Here is a 22,557-nt window from a genome sequence, read left to right as displayed (position 1 = left end):
CGAAAATCACCCCGACTTCTCTTCCCACCACAAGGCCTCCAAAATGGGGAATTCTGTTGCAGGAGACTGAAGTATATTCAGGGCAGCAATAGAAGCATACAAGCAGTTATTAAAAGTAAGATGTAATTTTGCATCATTATTAAGTTATTGATGCAATACCTAACTGAGAAATAGTAAATCTCTCCTCGGATAAAGATGCAATGAGCTGAGCTAAATACATATGTACTCATTCACTGTTAACTAAATGCACCATTACTGTAGTTCCTGTTCCTTTATACAATGTGTTTACACTGTTTTGTATTTTTGTGTTTATGTAGAATCACAGAAAACTCCTTCAAGCAATCAAAATAATGCTGATAATCAAAGGGACAGTTCAATGGATAGGCCAGGAACTGAAGGTGGGATCAATGAAGAAAGAAATACTTTTAGCAAATTTTTCATCTATTCGCTCATGAGATATGGGCAAATTTGACCCTTCCGCATTGTGAATTCCATGATTCTATGATGCATTTATGCTCATTCTTAATTCTCCTTGAGGTGGTGATCCTTCTTGAATCACTGTTGTTTGTGTTGTGTAGAGACATCCACAGAGCTCTCTGGGAAGGGGTTCTCCAGGTGTTCACCCCTTGTTACGATAAAGCAACGGCAACATTCTTCCAAGTTGGGATTGTGGGAGTTTTGCGGTGTTCCATGTTCGGGTATTCTACCCTTCTGCTTCTACATGGCACTCATTGCCTGTTTGGCAGGTGGCTTTTCCAGCAATACTTGACCAAAAATATATATGGGGCGGGATTCTCCGACCCCCCGATGGGTCAGAATCGCGCGTGCTGGTCGGCGGCCACTGGCAGGGCCACCCGCCCCCCGCCCCCCCCCCCCCCCCCCCCCACCGGCGATTGTCCGGCCTGCAATGGGCCAGGTGGCCGTCCGTTTCCAGCCGATCCCGCCGGCCTAAATTACATCAGGTACTTACCGGTGGGACCTGGAAGCGCGGGTGGCCTCCGAGGTCCTCGGGGGGGGTGGGGGCGCAGGGGGATCTGGCCCCGGGAGGTGCCCCCACGCTGGCCTGGCCCGCGATCGGAGCCCACCGATCCGCGGGTGGGCCTGTGCTGTGCGGGCACTCTATTCCTCTGCGTCGTCCACTGTAATAGTCTGCGAAGGCCGACGTGGAGATGAAGCGCCCTGCACATGTGCTGGGATGGTGCCAGCACACGCTGGCACTCCTGCGCATGCGCCAACTAGCGCCGGCCGCCGGTAGCCCTTCAGCGCAGGTTGGCATGGCACCAAGCCCCTTCCGTACCGGCAGGCGCGGCGCAAACTACTCCGGCACCGGCCTAAACCCTAAATCAGCGGCACAGAATGTAGAAGAGTGTTCAAGTTTACAAAATCTCATTGATTTCGAAGAAGAGTGTTCCAGTTGTAAAAGCACTCCAAGGGCGGAGGCCAATAGTTTTGTTTTCAGATTGTCCTTCTTGACTAACTGGGGATGAAAGATTAACTGAATAATCCTGTGCATTGGATCCTTTCTCAACTCCATCATGCTCTGAGTGACAGGGGGCGGGATTCTCCGACCCGGCAGGGGAGCGGCATGAATCCCGTCCCCGCCGGCTGCCGAATTTCTCCAGTGCTGGGATTTTGGCGGAGGCGGGAATCGCGGTGCGCCGGTTGGCGGCTGCTCGCAGTGGTCCCTCCGGCAATTGGCCGGCTGGCGATCAGCCGAGTGGCCGCCCGTTTTCGGAGGGTCCCGCCGATGTAACTCACAACAGGTCCTCACCAGCGGGACCTGGCTCCACGGGCGGCCTGCAGAGTCCTCAGGGTGGTGCAGGGGGATCTGGCACCAACCGTGGCCTGGCCCGCGATCAGGGCCCATCGATCTGCGGGCGGGCCTGTGCCATGGGGGCACTCTTTCCCTCCGCTCCGGCCGTTGTCAACCTCTGCCCTGGCCGGTGCAGAGAAGAACCCCCTTGCGCAAGCGCTGGGATGATGCCAGCATATGCTGGCGCTCCCGTGCATGCGTCAACTTGCGGCAGCCGGCGGAGGCACTTCGGCGCCGGCCTAGCCCCTGGAAGTGCGGACGATTCCGCGCCTTTGGGGCGGCCCGACGCCGGAGTGGTTCATGCCACTCCTCGGCGCCGGAGTGGCCCGCCCCGCTTGTTCGCGGAGAATCTCGCCCTTGGTGTGTGATGGGATACTTTCCCCTTGCTGGCTGAGTGCAGCTCCAACAACACAAACATCTTTTTTTTTTAAAATAATTTTTATTGGAATTTTTTACAGAAAATATAACAACAAACAATAAAAAGCAACATTAGAACACCATAATAACTGTAACACCCCCAAGACCGTATCAACGCATGTATCACACCCCCCCCCCCCAAACCCAGTAAACAACAAGAGAACTTAAAAATAAATTAAATTAAAATTGAATAAGCAAACATTGTCAACGTCCCCCCCCCCCCCCCCCCCCCCCCCAAACCCCCCGGGTTGCTGCTGCTGCTGACCCAGTATCCTATCGCTGAGCCAGAAAGTCGAGGAAAGGTTGCCACCGCCTAAAGAACCCTTGTACCGATCCTCTCAGGGCAAATTTGACATTCTCCAGCTTGATAAATCCCGCCATGTAATTGATCCAGGTCTCCACGCTTGGGGGTCTCGCATCCTTCCACTGTAGCAAGATCCTCCGCCGGGCTACTAGGGGCGCAATGGCCAGTACACCGACCTCTTTCACCTCCTGCACTCCCGGCTCCACCCCAACCCCAAAAATCGCGAGTCCCCAGCCTGGCTTGACCCTGGATCGTACCACCATCGACACCGTCCTCGCCACCCCTTTCCAGAACTCCTCCAGTGTCGGGCATGCCCAGAACATAAGGGCATGGTTCGCTGGACTCCCCGAATACCTGACACACCTGTCTTCGCCCCCAAAGAACCTACTCATCCTAGACACGGACATGTGGGCCCGGTGTAACACCTTGAATTGAATGAGGCTAAGCATAGCACATGAGGAGGAAGAGTTAACCCTCTCCAGGGCATCAGCCCATGTCCCGTCTTCGATCTGTTCCCCCAGTTCCCCCTCCCACTTAGCCTTTAGCTCCTCTACTGATGCCTCCTCCACCTCCTGCATTACCTTGGAGATATCAGATATCTTCCCATCTCCGACCCAGAGCCCCGAAAGCACCCTGTCACTCACCCCCCTCGTGGGAAGCAAAGGGAATCCCTCCACCTGCCGCCTAGCAAACACCTTTACCTGCAGATACCTGAACATGTTCCCCGGGGGGAGCCCAAATTTCTCCTCCAACTCCCCCAGGCTCGTAAACCTCCCATCAATAAACAGGTCCCTCAGCTGTCTGATGCCTGCTCTGTGCCAAACCTGGAACCCCCCCATCAATGTTCCCTGGGACGAACCGATGGTTCCCCCTTAACGGAGCCTCCATCGAGCCCCCCACTTCCCCCCTATGTCGCCTTCACTGCCCCCAAATCTTGAGGGTTGCCGCCACCACCGGACTCGTGGTATACCTCGTAGGAGGGAGTGGCCACGGCGCCGTTACCAGGGTCCCAGGCTTGTGCCTCCACAGGACGCCATCTCCAACCGTTTCCATGCTGCCCCCTCCCCCTCCATCACCCACCTGCGCACCATCGACACATTGGCCGCCCAATAATACCCCGAGAGATTGGGTAACGCCAGCCCCCCACCATTTCTACTCCGCTCGAAGAAGACCCTCTTCACCCTCGGGGTCCCATGCGCCCAAACAAAGCTCATGATGCTGCTAGTCACCCTCCTAAAAAAGGCCCTAGGGATAAAGATGGGCAAACACTGAAAGAGGAACAAGAACCTCGGGAGAACCGTCATTTTGACGGACTGCACTCTACCCGCCAGCGATAGCGGCACCATGTCCCACCTTTTGAATTCCTCCTCCATCTGCTCCACCAGCCTGGTAAAATTAAGCTTATGGAGAGTCCCCCAACTCCTGGCCACCTGCACCCCCAGGTATCTGAAACTCTTCACTGCCCTCTTAAACGGGAGCCTCCCAATTCCCTCCTCCTGATCACCCGGATGTACTACAAATACCTCACTCTTGCCCAGTTTCAACTTATAGCCCGAGAAGCTCCCAAACTCAGCCAACAGCTCCATCACCCCCGGCATTCCCCCCTCTGGGTCCGCCACATACAACAGCAGGTCGTCCACATACAGCGATACCCTAGGTTCTTCCCCACCCCGCACCAGGCCCCTCCACCTCCTCGACTCCCTCAGCCCCAAAGCCAAAGGTTCTATCGCCAGTGCAAAAAACAAGGAGGACAGGGGGCACCCCTGCCTGGTCCCACGGTAGAGCCTGAAGTACTCTGATCTCCTTCCATTGGTAACTACACTCGCCATCGGGGCCTCATAGAGCAACCTCACCCATTTGATGAACCCCTCCCCGAATCCGAACCGCTCCAGCACCTCCCACAGGTACCCCCACTCAATCTATCAAACGCCTTCTCTGCATCCAGCGCCACCACTATCTCCACCTCCCCCTCCACCGCCGGCATCATAATAACATTTAACAATCTCCGCACATTCGTGTTGAGCTGTCTTCCCTTGACAAATCCTGTCTGATCGTCGCGTATCACACCTGGCACACAGTCCTCTATCCTGGTGGCCAGGATCTTCGCCAGCAACTTAGCGTCAACATTGAGGAGCGAGATTGGCCTGTATGATCCATACTGCAAGGGGTCCTTATCCCGCTTCAGGATCAGAGAGATCAGCGCCCGTGACATCGTCGGGGGCAAAGCCCCCCCTCCCATGCCTCATTGAAGGCTCGCACCAACAGGGGGCCCACCAGATCCGCATACTTTTTATAAAATTCCACCGGAAACCCATCCGGCCCCGGCGCCTTACCTCTTTGACCAATCCCCCTAACTAGCTCCTCCAACTCTATCGGCGCCCCCAGCCCCTCCACCAGCTCCTCTTGCACCTTTGGGAAACGTAGCCTGTTCATGAAGCTCTCCATCCCCCCCCCGCCACCGGTGGTTCCGACCGGTACAGTTCCACGTAGAAGTCCCTAAAGACCCCGTTCACCTCTGCTCCCTTCTGCACCACATTCCCACCCTTATCCGTCACTCCACCAATTTCCCTAGTCGCATCTCGCCTATGGAGCTGATGCGCCAACATCATGCTCGCCTTCTCCCCATACTCATATACCGCGCCTTGCGCCCTCCTCCACTGTGTCTCCGCCTTTCTGGTGGTCAACAAGTCGAACTTGGCCTGCAAACTACGCCGTTTCCCCAGCAACCCCTCCTCCGGGGCCTCCGCGTACCTCCTATCCACGTCCAGGAGCTCCCCCACCAGTCTCTCCCTCTCCCTCCTCTCCCTCCGTTCCCTATGGGCCCGGATGGAAATCAGCTCCCCCCGGATCACTGCTTTCAGAGCCTCCCAGACCATCCCCACCCGGACCTCCCCCGTGTCGTTGGTCTCAAGATACCCCTCAATACTTCCCCGGACCCTCCTACACACCTCCTCATCAGTCAGCATCCCCACATCCAGGCGCCACAGCGGGCGCTGGTCCCGCGCCTCCCCCATCTCCAGATCGACCCAGTGCAGAGTATGGTCTGAAATTGCTATTGCCGAATACTCGGCATCCTGCACCTTCAGGATCAATCCCCTGCTCAGGACGAAAAAATCTATTCGGGAGTAAACCCTATGTACATGGGAGAAAAAGGAATACTCCCGCGCCCTCGGCCTCCCAAACCTCCAGGGATCCACCCCTCCCATCTGATCCATAAACCCCCTCAGCACCTTGGCCGCCGCCGGCCTCCTTCCCGTCCTTGAACTGGACCGGTCCAGTGGGGGATCTAGCACTGTGTTAAAGTCTCCCCCCATGATCAGGCCCCCTGCCTCCAGGTCCGGAATGCGGCCCAACATGCGCTTCATAAAGCCAGCATCATCCCAATTCGGGGCATACACATTAACCAGCACCACCTTCTCTCCCTGCAGCCTACCCTTCACCATAATATATCTGCCCTCCTTGTCCGACACCACCTCAGACGCCTCGAACGCCACCCACTTCCCCACCAGAATCGCCACCCCCCGGTTCTTCGCGTCTAATCCTGAATGGAAAACCTGCCCCACCCAACCCTTCCTCAGATGAACCTGGTCCACCACCTTCAAGTGGGTCTCCTGGAGCATAGCCAGGTCCGCCTTCAGGCCCCTCAAATGAGAAAATACCCTAGCTGTCTTAACCGGCCCATTCAGCCCCCTCACGTTCCAGGTGATCAGCCGGATCAGAGGGCACCTCGACCCCTCCCCCGCCGACTAGCCATAGCGCATCGACTGCTCGCCCCAGGCCAGCACACCCTGCCCGACCCGTCTCCCATGACGATACCGCCTCCCCTCTACCTCCCCCACCGGTCAACACAAACATCTTGATACCATCCAGGACAAAGCAGCAGCCAGCTTGATTGGCATCCCTTCCACAATAATTCACTCTATCCATCACAGACGCACAGCAGCAGTGCCTGCCATCGACAAGGTGCAATACAGGCCCTCACCAATGCTGCTGGAGATGAAAGATGAACAAAATAATCCTGTGTATCGGCTCCTTTCTCCTCCCATATCCCTTGATCCGTTTAGCCCCAAGAACTACGGGCTGGATTCTCCGTTTCAGGGACTATGTCCGCACGCTGTGGCTTAACGCCAGAAAAACTGCCATCGAAACGCCACAGATTCACCGTCTTGCAGGGGGCTGGCACACAGCTATCATGGAGCTCGCAGCTCAGCTGCCGATACGGCCCCCCGCACTTCCGGATCCGAGGCCGTGCATGCGCATGGCGGTGGCCTCCAGCGGCTGCACCGTGCTCCATGGCGGACTCAAACCAGGGACCTGGACCGCAAAAATAGTGCCGTCGATCTGCCGCTCACCCGATCCAGATCGCCCGCACAATAAAGGCTCAGTCACATATGAGGCCCCCCCCTCACACCCTCTGATCGGCCCGCCCCCGACTATGGCGGCCGCGGCTGAGCCTGCAGCTACCTCGCGAGTATCCCGAATGGCTGGACCACATTAGAAATACGCCGTCGAGACTTCGGCCGGTCGGGCCAGAGAATAGCGGGGCGGGCCTCCAGCAATGGCTGCAGCTGGTGGATACGCGGCGCAGCGAACTCCCCCGGATACTCCGCTTTTCAGGGGGCAGAGAATCGCGGAACCGTATCTCAGTCCTAAAATGTTAATCCCTTTGCCTAGTCCTGGACTAGTTCTTGACAAGTTGGATTAAGGTGAATCCCAAAGTTTTTTATTCATAAAAGCAAAAAGTAAAAGGGTGGCAAAGGGAAGGATTGGACCCATTAAGGACAGTGGGGGGAATCTATGAGTTGAGCCAGAGGAAATGCGCGAGGTACTAAATGAGCATTTTGCATCAGTGCTCACGAAAGAGAAGGGTTTTGTGGAAGCTGATTCTTGGGTAGAGTGTGTGGATAGTCTAGGTCATGTTGACATCAAAAGGAGGAGGTATTGGGTGTTTTAAAAGACGTTAAGGTAGATAAGTCTCCTGGGCCTGATACAACCTACCCCAGATTACTGAGGGAAGCAAGGAAGGAAATTGCTGGGGCCTTGACTGACATCTTTGTATTCTCATTGGCTACAGGTGAGGTCCCAGATGACTGGACATTAGCTAATGTGGTACCACTGTTTAAGAGAGATAGCAAGGAAAATCCAGGAAACTATAGGCTGGTGAGCCTCACGTCGGTAGTAGGTAAATTATTGGAGAGAATTCTCAGGGACAGGATTTATACCCATTTGGAAACAAATGGACTCATTAGTGACAGACAGCATGGTATTGTGAAGGGGAGGTCGTGCCTCACTAACTTGATCGGGTTTTCTGAGGCGTGACAAAAATGATTGATATGGGGAGAGCGCTGGATGTTGTTTACATGGGCTTCAGTAAAGCCTTTGATAAGGTGCCTCATGGCAGACTGGTACAAAAGTTGAAGTCACACGGGATCAGAGGTGAGGTGACAAGATGGGTACAAAACTGGCTTGGCCACAGAAGGCAGAGGGTAGCAGTAGAGGGTGTTTTTCTGAGTGGAAGGTTGTGATTAGTGGTGTTCCACAGGGATCGGTGCTGGGGCCTCTGTTGTTTGTCGTGTACATAAATGAGTTGGAGGAAAATGTCATTGGTCTGATTAGTAAGTTCGCGGATGACACCAAGGTTGGTGGAGTGGCAGATAGTGTTGAGGACTGTCAGAGGAAAGAGCAGGTGATAGTTAGGTTGGAGACTTGGGCAGAGAAATGGCAAATAGAGTTTAAACCGGACAAATGTGAGGTAATGCATTTTGGTAGTTCTAACAAAAAGGGGGAATATACAGTAAAATGCAAAACAATTAGGAATATAGAAAGTCAGAGAGGTCTGGGTGTACAGGTCCACAGATCTTTGAAAGTGGCAACACAAGTAGACAAAGTAGTCAAGAAAGCATATAAAGTGCTTGCTTTCGTTGGACGGGGCATCGAGGATAAAAACTGGCAAGTCATGCTACAGTTCTAGAACCTTGATAAGGCCACACATTGAATATTGCGCACATTTCTGTTCACCACACTACCAGAAAGATGTGGAGGCTTTGGAGAGGATGTTTCCCAGGATATTGCCTTGTCTGGAGGGTGTTAGCTATGAGGACAGGCTGAATAGACTCGGACTGATTTGATTAGAGCAACGGAGGTGGAGGGGTGACCTGATAGAGATCTACATGATTATTAGAGGCATGAATAGAGTGGATGGGCAGGCACTCTTTGCCAGGGTGGAGAGGTCAGTCACTACTGGGCATAAGTTTAAGGTCCATGGGGCAAACTTTAGAGGAGATGTGCGAGGCAGGTTTTTTTACGCAGAGGATGGTGAGTGCCTGCCAGGGGAGGTTGTCGAAGCAGATACATTAACGGTATTTAAAAGGCATATCGACAAATACATGGATAGGATGGGTATCGAGGGATACGGCACTAATAAGTGCTGAAGGTTTGGCCAAGGGTGGTATTATGACTGGTACAGGCTTGCAAGGCCGATGGGCCTGTTCCTGTGCTGTATCGTTTTTTGACGTGAATGAAGGAGCAGACTGGAAGAGTGAATGGCTGTGTGGTACCATTTAAATATTGGCACTATGAGGTGATGGTGTGGCAGGATAACTCAATGTGATTTGATGTGTTCCTCACGTGTGTATAATTTTTTAAAACTAAATTGAGAGTGCCCAATTATTTTTTTCCAATTAATGGGCAACTTAGCATAGCCAGTTCACCGACCCTGCACATCTTTGGGTTGTAGGGGTAAAACTCACATCAACTAGGGGAGAACGTGCAAACTGCACACGGACAGTGACCCAGAGCCGGGATCAAACCTGGGTCCTCGGCGCCGTGAGGCAGGAGTGCTAACCACAGCACTACCATGCTGCCCTCACACATATATAATTAATGAGCTGAACACCACAGGGTTTGCAGGTTCAGCTGCGTCACTCTCCAGCGAAGGTCACCCCTACTTCCCCTCCCTCCAGTTGTAGGAGGCTAAGGTATATTCAGGGCAACGATAGAAAATTACCAGCAATTATTATCAAAAGTAAGATGTAATTTTCCATGTTTACGAAGATATTGACGCGAAAACTCTCTGTAAAATAACAATATTTCTCCTTAGATAAAGATGTAATGAGGTGACCTAAATACATATGTATTCTTTCACTATCAACCAAATGCATCATTACCGTATTTCCTGCTCCTTTGTACAATGTGTTTATGTTTTGCATTTTTGTGTTCATGTAGATTCAGAGCAAACCCCTTCAAGTGATCAAAACAGTGATTATAATCCATCGGAAAATTCATTGGATGAGATAAAAGACAAAAGTAAGACAGGAACTGAAGATGAGTCAAGGAGCAGAGTTGAAGAATGATTGGCTGTGCGGTAACATTTAAATATGGTACCGAGATATTGGCGCAATGAGGTGATGGCGTGGGAGAATCAATCCATAGGATCTGATGGGCACGATTCTCCGCTGCCCACGACGGGTCGGAGAATAGCGGGAGGGCCTTCCCGACATTTTTCCCGATCTCCTGCTATTCTCCCCCCCCCCCCCCCCCCCCCCCCCCACGGCCGCCCCACGACATGAATCGCTGCTCGCCGTTTTTAACGGCGAACAGCGATTCTCCCCTGGCCGATAGGTCGAGTTCCCAGGCCTTTACGGCCGTTTTCACGAAAGCAAACACACCTGCTCTCACCGTTCGTGAAAAGGGCCGCAAAGTGCCGTTCCAGACAACCATGGCACCGATTGGCACGGCCGTGCCAAGGGTGGCATGGGCCCGCGATCGGTGGAGGAGCATGACGGCCCGGGCATTCGCGGATTTGACGCATATGCGTGATGACGTCATCCGCGCATTCGCGGGTTGGAGCCGTCCAATCCACGCATGCGCGTCTGACGTCATCGTGCGCATCAGCCGCCATGACCCTTGGCGTGCGGGCTTAGCGACAGTCGCTAAGCCCGCGATGCCGTGCTTCGTGGGGCCGCGCTGCTAGCCCCACCCGGGGGGGAGAATCGGGTCCCGGGAGGGGGCGCGGGGGCTGCCGTGAAACACGGCCAGTTTCACGGCAGCCTTTACGACTCCCCGCATTTGCGGAGAATCACGCCCGATGTGTTCCTCACACATGCATAATAAATGTGCTGAACACCACAAGATTGTGTCTGTAAGGTTCTGACACTCTCCAACGAAAATCACCCCGACTTCTCTTCCCGCCACAAGGCCTCCAAAATGGGGAATTCTGTTACAGGAGACTGAAGTATATTCAGGGCAGCAATAGAAGCGTACGAGCAGTTATTATTAAAAGTAAGATGTAATTTTGCATCATTATTAAGTTATTGATGCAACACCTAACTGAGAAATAGTAAATCTCTCCTCGGATAAAGATGCAATGAGCTGAGCTACATATGTACTCATTCACTGTTAACTAAATGCACCATTACTGTAGTTCCTGTTCCTTTATACAATGTCTTTACACTGTTTTGTATTTTTGTGTTTATGTAGAATCACAGAAAACCCCTTCAAGCAATCAAAATAATGCTGATAATCAAGGGGACAGTTCAATGGATAGGCCAGGAACTGAAGGTGGGATCAATGAAGAAAGAAATACTTTTAGCAAATTTTTCATCTGTTCGCTCATGAGATATGGGCAAATTTGACCCTTCCGCATTGTGAATTCCATAATTCTATGATGCATTTATGCTCATTCCTAATTCTCCTTGAGGTGGTGATCCTTCTTGAATCACTGTTGTTTGTGTTGTGTAGAGACATCCACAGAGCTCTCTGGGAAGGGGTTCTGAAGGTGTTCACCCTTGTTACGATGAATCAACGGCAACATTTTTCCAAGTTGGGATTGTGGGAGTTTTGCGGTATTCCATGTTCGGGTATTCTGCCCTTCTGCTTCTACATGGCACTCATTGCCTGTTTGGCAGGTGGCTTTTCCAGCAATACTTGACCAAAAATATCTCCGACCCCCCGACGGGTCAGAATCGCGCGTGCTGGTCGGCGGCCACTGGCAGTGGCCCCGGCGATTGTCCGGCCTGCAATGGGCCAGGTGGCTGTCCGTTTCCAGCCGATCCCGCCGGCCTAAATTACATCAGGTACTTACCGGTGGGACCTGGAAGCGCGGGTGGCCTCCGAGGTCCTCCGGGGGGGAGGGGGGGGGGGGATCTGGCCCCGGGAGGTGCCCCCACGCTGGCCTGGCCCACGATCGGAGCCCACCGATCCACGGGTGGGCCTGTGCTGTGCGGGCACTCTATTCCTCCGCGTTGTCCCTTACAACCCAAATATCTCCGAGATATTGGCGCAATGAGGTGATGGCGTGGGAGAATAAATCCATGGGATCTGACGTGTTCCTCACACATGAATAACTAATGAGCTGAACACCACAAGATTGTGTCTGTAAGGTTGCGACACTCTCCAATGAAAATCACCCCGGCTTCCCTTCCCGCCACTAGGCATGGCCTCCAAAATGGGGAATTAGAACAGAGAACAGAACAGGCCCTTCGGCCCTCAATGTTGTGCCGAGCCATGATCACCCTACTCAAACCCACGTATCCACCCTATACCCGTAACCCAACAACCCCCCCCTTTACCTTACTTTAATTAGGACACTACGGGAAATTTAGCATAGCCAATCCACCTAACCCGCACATCTTTGGACTGTGGGAGGAAACCGCAGCACCCGGAGGAAACCCACGCACACAGGGGGAGGACGTGCAGACTCCACACAGACAGTGACCCAGCCGGTAATCGAACCTGGGACCCTGGAGCTGTGGAGCATTTATGCTAACCACCATGCTACCCTGCTGCCCCAAATTCTGTTGAAGGAGACTGAAGTATATTCAGGGCAGCAATGTAAGCCTACCAGCAGTTATTATTAAAAGTAAGATGTAATTTTGCATCATTATTAAATTATTGATGCAGCACCTATCTGAGAAATAGTAAAACTCTCCTCAGATATAGATGCAATGAGCTGAGCTAAATACATATGTATTCATTCACTACTAACCAAACGTACCATTACTGTAGTTCCTGTTCCTTATTACAATGTGTTTACTCTGTTTGGTATTTTTCACCGCAGGGGGGGTTGCTAGCAGCCGCTGGCTGGTATAACACGATTCCCGCCCCTGCCAAAGCCCCAGCGCTGGAGAATTTGGCAGCCACCGTGGGTGGGATTCACGCCACCCCCCCCCCCCCCCCCCCCCCACCCCCCGGGCGATTCTCCGACCCGATGGGGGCTCGCCGAATCCTGCCCGTGTTCATTAACGGCAGAAAAACTGCCATCAAAAGGCCACAGATTCACCGTCTTGCAGGTGGCTGGCATTCAGCTATCGTGGAGCTCCAGCTGCCGATACGGCCCCCCGCACATCCGGATCAGAGGCCGCGCATGTGCATGGCGGTGGATTCCAGCGGCCGCGCCGTGCTCCATGGCGGACTCATACCGCGGACCTGGACCGCAGAAATAGTGCCCTCGATCTGCCACTCGCCCGATCCGAATCGCCCGCACATAAAGAATCAGTCCCATATGAGGCACCCTCACCCCTCCGATCGGCCCGCCCCCCGACTATGGCGGCCGCGGCTGAGCCTGTAGCTACCTCGCGAGTATCCCGAATAGCTGGACCACATTAGAAATACGGCGTCGAGACTTCGGCCGGTCGGGGGTGGAGAATAGCGGGGCGGGTCTTCAGCAATGGCCGCAGCTGGTGGATACGCGGCGCAGCGGACTGCCCGGGTACACCGCTTTTCAAGGGGTGGAGAATCGTGGAACTGGCGCTGTCCCGATTTAATGCGTGAAACTGGATTCTCGCCCCAGCGCCGAACACGATTTCACCGTCGGGGTGCAGAGAATCCAGCCCTATATCTAATTTACTTGAAATTACACAATGTTTTTGTCTCAACTATGTTTTGTGGTAGTGAATTCCACAGATTAACCATCTTCTGGGTGAAGAAACTTCTCCGTACCTCAGTCCTAAAAAGTTAATCCTTTACCCGAGTCCAGGACTAGTTCTTGGCAAGTTTGATTAAGGTGAATCCAAAAGCTTTTTATTCATATGCAAAAAATAAGAGGGTGGCAAAGGGAAGGATTGGACCCATTAAGGACAGTGTGGAAATCTATGAGTTGATCCAGAGGAAATGAGCGAGGTGTTAAATGCATACTTTGCATCAATGTTCGCCAAAGAAAAGGATTTTGTGGAAGTTGATTCTTGGGTGGGGTGTGTGGATAGTCTGAATCATGGCACTCGCCCTCCCCTCCCCGGCATTCGCCCTCCCCTCCCCGGCATTCGCCCTCCCCTCCCCGGCACTCGCCCCCCCACTCCACGGCACTCGCCCCCTCACCCCTCCCCGGCACTGGCCCTCCCCTCCCCAGTGTCATAATATACACCAGTATATCATGGTGCAGTCACACACTGATGGACACACACAGGGACCAATCAACATGTACAAACACCGCAGCCAATCACCAGTTAGAATACACACACTATAAAGGCAGAGGGCACCAACACTTCACCCGGCACTCGCCCTCTCCTCCCCGGCACTCGCCCTCTCTCCCCTCCCCTGCACGCCCCCTCACCCCGGCACCCGCCATCTTCCCCCTTCCCGGCACTCGCACACTCTCCCCTCCACAACCCCCCTCACACCCTCTCTCTCCCCTCACAACCCCCCTCCACACACACACCTCTCCCTTCAGACCGATTGCAGCCATGCTGTCACTTCTCCTGCGGCCACCCCACACCGTGACCAACCATCAGCACTGGTTGACGCCATTATAAAGGTGTTTTAATTTACGCCGGTGTGACCCGTGGTCACGTCGGCGGGACTTCGGCCCATCCGGCCAGGAGAAATCCGGCAGCCCCGGGACCCATAGCGTCGCGCCGGTCCCCGCCATTCTCCGAGGCAGGCGGCGCGATTCACACAGGAGCCAGAATTTGGGGGGGTCAGAGAATTAGGTGGACGGTGGGGGTGGGGTTCGTGCTGACCCCCGGCGATTCTCCGACCCGGCGGGTGGTTGGAGAATCCCGCCCATGGTCTCAGCGGTCGGGAACCCAGCATGGCGGCTGTGGACTGTGTCCAGTGCTGCCGCAATCGGGGGGAGGGGGGGGGGGAGGAGGAGAGCCGTGCTGCTGGCTGTGGGTCTTCGGTGAGGGCTGGTGATCGGTGGCGAGGGGATGTCTAGTGGGGCACTATCTGACAGGTTGGGTCCACGCACTGTTGGCGCCGTATTGTACAGCACGATCGCTGCAGGTCGTCACTGTGCGCATGCGCGGCCTCTGACCCGGCGTTTATTCCGTGAAGGCCGTGTATTTTATGTGGTGTGGCTGCTAGCCCCTCACTGGCCGGAGGGTCAGTGCTGGGGCTTGCTGATTTTTGTCATCGTAAAACTATACACTTCCTCCAGACAAAACCTCAAAATCGGAGAATCCGGTCCCCTATATTTAAACGATGCCGGACATCCACACAGTCAGATCAAAAACAGAGAGAAGTCTGCAAGCTCACCTGCCAGCCCAGCTCTGATATTGCAATGATGACTCCCTATGCGGCCTCCTGGACCATGTGTCGGTGTGCAGGAATGTGCTCTAACAATCTGATGGGTGGAGGAGGCCAAACAGGGAAACCAACACTACATGGGCGCAAGTGGCTGATGATGTCAGTGCCCAGAAGGCACACAAGAGGTCAGTCATACAGTGTGAAAAAAAGGATTAACCACGTTATTTGCTCTGCCAGGGGCGTTTCATCACATGGTTGCATAAGCACAAAGATTCCAATACGCCAGTGTCCAAGACCCAGTGGCAATGGCATGTCTTACCTCACAACCCCACTTCAGTGCATCCACGCTATGCTGGAGTGACCACTGTGCCTCCTTCACCCCTCAGCAGACATGGAAGGAGGGTGTGTGGGCAGATGGGGGAGGAAATGTGGGGGGAACCAGTAAACTCCCCAAATTACATGCCTCTCTGACCCTTCCCCTTGAAGGCAGATGGGTGGAGAGCTCTGGAAGGAGTGACGAGAAGAATGGCATCAGATGGATGGAATAGCTTGGATCATGCTGGCATGGGAGGGACGAGAGGGGCAGGATGACATTGGAGACATGGCGTGTGGATACCTCGGGTGCAAGGGGATGGCATGGAGGTTGGGATTAGAAAGGTGTATGGCAGTAGCATTGGAGAAGTGGGAAACAATAAAACAATGCATTTTCATCAGGGTTACCTTTTAGTTTCTCAATCGATGCTCCCAATTTCTACAGTTAAAACTTCAATTCCTGAAACTTTATATTCGGGAACATATCAAACATGAACTCGACATTTCCAAAAAGGGCATAAATTAGTTTCTTCATCGAACTCTTCAATATATTATATCATGTTTAATTTCTCACACACCTGACATTTACATTCTATCAAGGTGGTAATCGAGCTGATGAAGAATCACAATCATTTCTGAAAAGTGGGTCACCTGATCAAAAAAGCAAGTTACCTCCAGAAACTGGAACAAGTAAGTTATTAGCCATTTTTACCTGACATTATATTTCATTTTTCCAGATGAATCCCTATTTGTACATCATTCAGGTAAAACATAACTTTAGATTTGAAGTTTCTATCTTCCAAGTTCAATGACAAAAAGGCATCAACATTTTAATGCATATGAACATGCAAATTAGGAGCAAGAGTAGACCACTTTGCCCTTTGAACCTGGTCCTGTGTTCAATAAGATTATGGCAGATATGATTGTAACCTCAACTCCACATTCCTACCTACCCCTGATAATCTTCAACCTCTTGCTGAGTAAGAAAATATCTACCTCTGCCTTAGAAATATTCAACAACGCTCTCCCACCATCTTTTGTGGAAGAGAGTTCCAAAGACTTGCGACTCTCTGAGAGAAAACATTTCTCCTCACCTCTATATTAAATGGACCACGCCTTCTATTTAAACAGCGATACAGACTAATGCAGCCTGAAGTTATCCAAATATTTAGGCGGGGATTCTGCAATCCCGCGGCCAAGTTCTGACGCCGGCTTGAAAAGTGGCGCCAACTACTCCGGCATCAACGGTCCCCGATATTGAGGAATGCTCCCCTTCCCAGGGGGCTAGTTCAGCGCCGGAGTGGCCCCCGGAGCTCCAGACAGCGTGGCACGACCGGCGCGATTTGGAACTCAAAGGACAACATCAATTTGAGCACAGTACACATTGTGGTGGTATGAATGGGAGCACCTCCATTGGTGCAGAGCATTGGTTTCCCATTGGCTCTGGCTGGTCATGTGCCTCTCGTCTGATTGGCTGGGACTAGTCATGTGACTGCTCACCAATTGATCGAGAGGCAAGTAGACCCCGCCTCCGAGGTGGGGTATAAGTACCCAGAGTTCCCGGCGGTCGGCCTTTCTCTGTAGTCGACCACCGGGCTGACAACTAGCTGATTAAATCCTAAGTTTGGACCTTCATCGTGCCTCGCGTCCAATTGATGGTACATCACACATGCACTTCAGACAACGTGAGATAGCAGCAAATGAGAATAACTCGAGAGGATTTAAACTAGTATGGCGCGGTGGTGGGAACCATAGCGTTAGCTGAGAAGGTGCAATAACTGAAAGGGAAATAGAGAAGAAAAATAAGAAAACAACAACATCACCCATTCTGCTCAAACGCAGCGTCCTGGAGTTTGATTCAACACCAGAAGTATAGCAGGTAAGGCAGATGAATGTAGAGCACTGATTAGTACTTGGAACGATGATGGCAGCTGAACGTTGGAGGATACAGATGCTTCAGGAGAGATAGAGGGGGATGTCAAAGGGGTGGGGAGTAGCATTACTGGTTAAGGAGAATATTATAGCCGTACTATGGAAGGACACCTCGGAGAGCTCATACAAGGAGGCAATCTGGGTAGGGCTCAGGAACAGGAAGGGGGCAATCACAATGTTGGTGGTTTATTACAGGCCCCCCAACTACCAGCGAGAGATAGAGCAGCAGATAGATAGAGAGATTTTGGACAGGTGCAAAAGTAACAGCGTTGTGGTAGGGTATTTTAACTTCCCCTATATTTACTGGGACACACTTATTGCTAGGGGCTTGAATGGGGCAGAGTTTGTAAGGTATATCCAGGAAGGCTTCTTGATGTAATATGTAGCAGTCCAACTAGGGAAGGACCTGGGTTTGGGGAATATGCTTGGGCAGATGGTTGAGGTTTCAGGAGGGGAACGTTTTGGGATTAGTGACCATAATTCCATATGTTTTAGGGTGCTATTGGATAGGGTTGAGTGTTAAGGTACTAAACTGGGGAAGCGCAAATTACGATAACATTAGACAGGAACTGAAGAATTTGGATTGGGAGCAGCTGTTGGAGGGTAAATCAACATTAGACATGTAGGTGTCATTCAAGCGACAGTTGATTAGGATTCAGGAAAGTCACGATCCTGAGAGAATGAAAGATAAGTATGGGAAGTTTAGGGAGCCTTCGATAATGAGGTATATTGTGAACCGCGTCAAAAAGAAAAGGAGGCTTTTGTACAGTGTAGAAGGGTGGGGACAATCGAAACCCTTGAGGAGTATAAAGAAAGTAGGAAGATACTTAAGCGGGAAATTAGGAAGGTGAGGAGGGGTCATGAAAAGTTCTTGGCAAGTAGGATCAAGGTGAATCCCAAAGCTTTTTACTCATATGCAAAAACAAGAGGGTGGCCAAGGGAAGGATTGGACCACTTAAGGATAGTGGGGGGAATCTATGTGTTGAGCCAGAGGAAATGCGCGAGGTACTAAATGAGTACTTTGCATCAGTGTTCACCAAAGAAAAGGAGTTTGTGGAAGTTGATTCTTGGGTAGGGTGTGTGGATACTCTGGGTCATATTGACATCAAAAAGGAGGTATTGGATGTTTTAAAAGACATGAAGGTAGATAAGTCTCCTGGGACTGATACAACCTACCCCAGATTACTGAGGGAAGCAAGGGAGGAAATTGCTGGGGCCTTGACTGACATCTTTGTATCCTCATTGGCTACAGGTGACGCTCTAGAGGACTGGACATTAGCTAATGTGGTACCGCTGTTTAAGAGCGGTAGCAAGGAAAATCCAGGAAACTATAGGCGGGTGAGCCTCACGTTGGTAGTAGGTAAATTATTGGAGAGAATTCTCAGGGACAGGATTTATACCCATTTGGAAACAAATGGACTCATTAGTGACAGACAGCATGGTATTGTGAAGGGGAGGTCGTGCCTCACTAACTTGATCAGGGTTTTCTGAGGCGTGACAAAAATGATTGATATGGGGAGAGCGCTGGATGTTGTTTACATGGGCTTCAGTAAAGCCTTTGACAAGGTGCCTCATGGCAGACTGGCACAAAAGGTAAAGTCACACGGGATCAGAGGTGAGGTGACAAGATGGGTACAAAACAGGCTCGGCCACAGAAGGCAGAGGGTAGCAGTAGAAGGGTGTTTTTCTGAGTGGAAGGTTGTGATTAGTGGTGTTCCATAGGGATCGGTGCTGGGGCCTCTGTTGTTTGTTGTATACATAAGTGATTTGGAGGAAAATGTAGCTGTTCTGATTAGTAAGTTTGCGGATGACACCAAGGTTGGTGGAGTGGCAGATAGTGTTGAGGACTGTCAGAGGAAAGAGCAGGTGATAGATAGGTTGGAGGCATGGGCATAAAAATGGCATATGGAGTTTAATCCGGACAAATGTGAGGTAATGCATTTTGGTAGATCTAACATAAAGTAAATGGCAAAACAATTAGGAATATAGAAAGTCAGACAGATCTGGGCGTACAGGTCCACAGATCTTTGAAAGTGGCAACACAAGTAGACAAAGTAGTCAAGAAAACACATGAAATGCTTGCCTTCATTGGACGGGGCATCGAGTATAAAAACTGGCAAGTCATGCTGCAGTTCTAGAACCTATATAAGGCCGCACTTTGAATATTGCGCACATTTCTGGTCACCACACTAGCAGAAGAATGTGGAGGCTTTGGCGAGAGTGCAGAGGATGTTTACCAGGATATTGCCTTGTCTGGAGGGTGTTAGCTATGAGGACAGGCTGCATAGACTCGAACTGATTTGGTTAGAGCAACGGAGATGGAGGGGTGACCTGATTGAGATCTACATGATTATTAGAGGCATGGATAGAGTGGATGGGCAGGCACTCTTTGCTAGGGTGGAGAGGTCAGTCACTACTGGGCATAGGTTTAAGGTCCATGGGGCAAAGTTTAGAGGAGATGTGTGAGGCAGGTTTTTTTACGCAGAGGATGGTGAGTGACTGCCAGGGGAGGTTGTCGAAGCAGATACATTAACGGTATTCAAAAGGCATATCGAACAAATACATGGATAGGATGGGTATCGAGGGATACGGCACGAAGAAGTGCTGAGGGATTGGCCAAGGGTGGTATTATGACTGGTACAGGCTTGGAGGGCTGAAGGGCTTGTTCCTGTGCTGTATTGTTTTTTGACGTGAATGAAGGAGCAGACTGGAAGAGTGAATGGCTGTGTGGTACCATTTAAATATTGGCACTATGAGGTGGTGGTGTGGCAGGATAACTCAATGTGATTTGATGTGTTCCTCACATGTGTATAATTTTTCTAAACTAAATTGAGAGTGCCCAATTATTTTTTTCCAATTAAGGGGCAACTTAGCATAGCCAGTTCACCGACCCTGCACATCTTTGGGTTGTAGGGGTAAAACCCACATCAACTAAGGGAGAACGTGCAAACTCCACACGGACAGTGACCGGGATCGAACCTGGGACCTTGGCGCCGTGAGGCAGGAGTGCTAACCACAGCACCACCATGCTGCCCCTCACACATGTATAATTAATGAGCTGAACACCACAGGGTTTGCAGGTTCAGCTGCGTCACTCTCCAGTGAAAGTCACCCCGACTTCCCCTCCCTCCAGTTGCAGGAGGCTGAGGTATATTCAGGGCAACAATAGAAAATTACCAGCAATTATTATCAAAAGTAAGATGTAATTTTCCATGGGTACGAAGATATTGACGCAAAAACTCTCTGTAAAATAATAATATTTCTCCTTAAACATGTAACGAGGTGAGCTAAATGCATATGTATTCTTTCACTATTAACCAAATGCATCATTACCGTATTATCTGCTCCTTTGTACAATGTGTTTATGTTTCGCATTTTTGTGTTCATGTAGATTCAGAGAAAACCCCTTCAAGTGATCAAAACAGTGATTATAATCCATCGGAAAATTCATCGGATGAGATAAAAGACAAAAGTAAGCCAGGAAGTGAAGGTGAGTCAAGGAGCAGAGTTGAAGAATGATTGGCTATGGGTTAACATTTAAATATGGTACCGAGATATTGGCGCAATGAGATGATGGTGTGGGAGAATCAATCCATGGGATCTGATGTGTTCCTCACACATGCCTAATAAATGAGCTGAACACCACAAGATTGTGGGTGCGATTCTCCGCCCCCCACGACGGGTCGGAGAATAGCGGGAGGGCCTTCCCGACATTTTTCCCGACCTCCCGCTATTCTCCGACCCCCCCCACGGCCGCCCCACGACACAAATTCGTGAAAACGGCTGTAAAGGCCTGGGAAATCGGCCCATCGGATAGGGGAGAATCGCTGCTCGCCGTAAAAAAACGGCGAGCAGCGATTCTCCCCTATCCGATGGGCCGATTTCCCAGTCCTTTACAGCCGTTTTCACGAAGTTGAACACACCTGCTATCACAGTTCGTGAAAATGGCTGCAAAGTGCCGTTCTGCACAACCATGCCACCGATTGGCATGGCCGCACCACGGCCGTGCCAAGGGTGGCATGGGCCCGTGATCGGTGGGCACCGATTGTGGGCAGCAGGTCCGATTCCCGCGCACTCTTTGTCCCTCCGCCGCCCCGCAGGATCAGTCCGCGGGGCGGCTGAGGGGCATGATGGACCGCGCATGCGCGGGTTTGACGCATATGTGCGATGACGTCATCCGCGCATGTGCGGGTTGGAGCCATCCAACCCGCGCATGCGCAGCTGACGTCATCGTGCGCGTCAGCCGCCGTGAGTCTTGGCCGCCGGGTTTAGCGAACGTTCGCTAAGCCCGCGCTGCCGTTCTTCCCGGGGTCACGATGCTAGCCCCGACCGGGGGGGTGAATCGGGTCCCAGGAGGGGGCACGGAGGCTGCCGTGAAACACGGCCGGTTTCACGGCAGCCTTTACGACTCTCCGCATTTGCGGAGAATCGCGCCCCGTCCGTAAAGTTCCGACAGTCTCCAGTGAAAATCACCCCTACTTCCCTTCCGTTACTAGACATGGCCTCCAAAAGGGGGAATTCTGTTGCAGGCGACTGAAGTACATTCAGGGCAGCAATAGAAGGCGACCAGCAGTTATTATTAAAAGTAAGATGTAATTTTGCATCATTATTAAAGTTATTGATGCAACACCTATCTGAGAAATAGTAAATCTCTCCTCGGATAAAGATGCAATGAGCTGAGCTAAATACATATGTACCCATTCACTATTAACTAAATGCACCATTACTGTAGTTCATGTTCCTTTATACAATGTGCTTACACTTTTGTATTTTTGTGTTTATGTAGAATCACAGAAAACTCCTTCAAGCAAACAAAATATTGCTGATAATCATGGGGAAAGTTCAATGGATAAGCCAGGAACTGAAGGTGGGATCAATGAAGAAAGAAATACTTACAGAAAATTTTTCATCTATTCGCTCATGAGTTGTGTCAAAGTTGCCACCTTCCACACTGTAAATTCCATGATTCTATGATGCATTTATGAAAATTCGTAATTCTCCTTGAGGTGGTGATCCTTCTTGAATCACTGCTGTTTGTGTTGTGTAGAGACATTCACAGAGCTCTCTGGGGAGGGGTTCTCCAGATTTTCACCCCTGTTGCGAAGAAGCATTCCATATATTTCCAAGTTGGGATTGTGGGAGTCTTGCGGTGAAGTTCCATGGCCGGAATTCTCCCCTACCCAGTGGGGCGGGGAGGTCCCAGCGTCACGGAGTGGCGCCAACGACTCCAGCGTCGGGCCTCCCCAATGGTGCGGAATTCTCCGCACCTTTACGGGCTAGGCCCGCGCCGGAGTGGTTTCCGCCACGCCAACTGGTG

General features: G+C 51.6%; 1 protein-coding gene across 1 annotated transcript in view; it reads left to right on the top strand.

Annotated features, from left to right (window-relative positions):
• LOC119970954 (dentin sialophosphoprotein-like) overlaps window positions 1-22,557 on the top strand; it is a 165,850-nt gene that overhangs the window by 52,110 nt on the left and 91,183 nt on the right. Inside the window, exons 7-12 of the mRNA XM_038806066.1 lie at window positions 318-398; window positions 9,759-9,857; window positions 11,013-11,093; window positions 15,909-15,998; window positions 20,632-20,730; window positions 22,027-22,107. Of these exons, the coding sequence (XP_038661994.1) occupies window positions 318-398; window positions 9,759-9,857; window positions 11,013-11,093; window positions 15,909-15,998; window positions 20,632-20,730; window positions 22,027-22,107 (531 nt within the window). The remainder of the gene's footprint in view (window positions 1-317; window positions 399-9,758; window positions 9,858-11,012; window positions 11,094-15,908; window positions 15,999-20,631; window positions 20,731-22,026; window positions 22,108-22,557) is intronic.

The sequence above is a fragment of the Scyliorhinus canicula genome, chromosome 9 (genome assembly GCF_902713615.1).
Source record: "Scyliorhinus canicula chromosome 9, sScyCan1.1, whole genome shotgun sequence".
In the NCBI taxonomy this organism is placed as follows: domain Eukaryota; kingdom Metazoa; phylum Chordata; class Chondrichthyes; order Carcharhiniformes; family Scyliorhinidae; genus Scyliorhinus; species Scyliorhinus canicula.
Note: the sequence above shows the minus strand (reverse complement) of the source record. Positions and strands in the feature narration are given on the sequence as shown.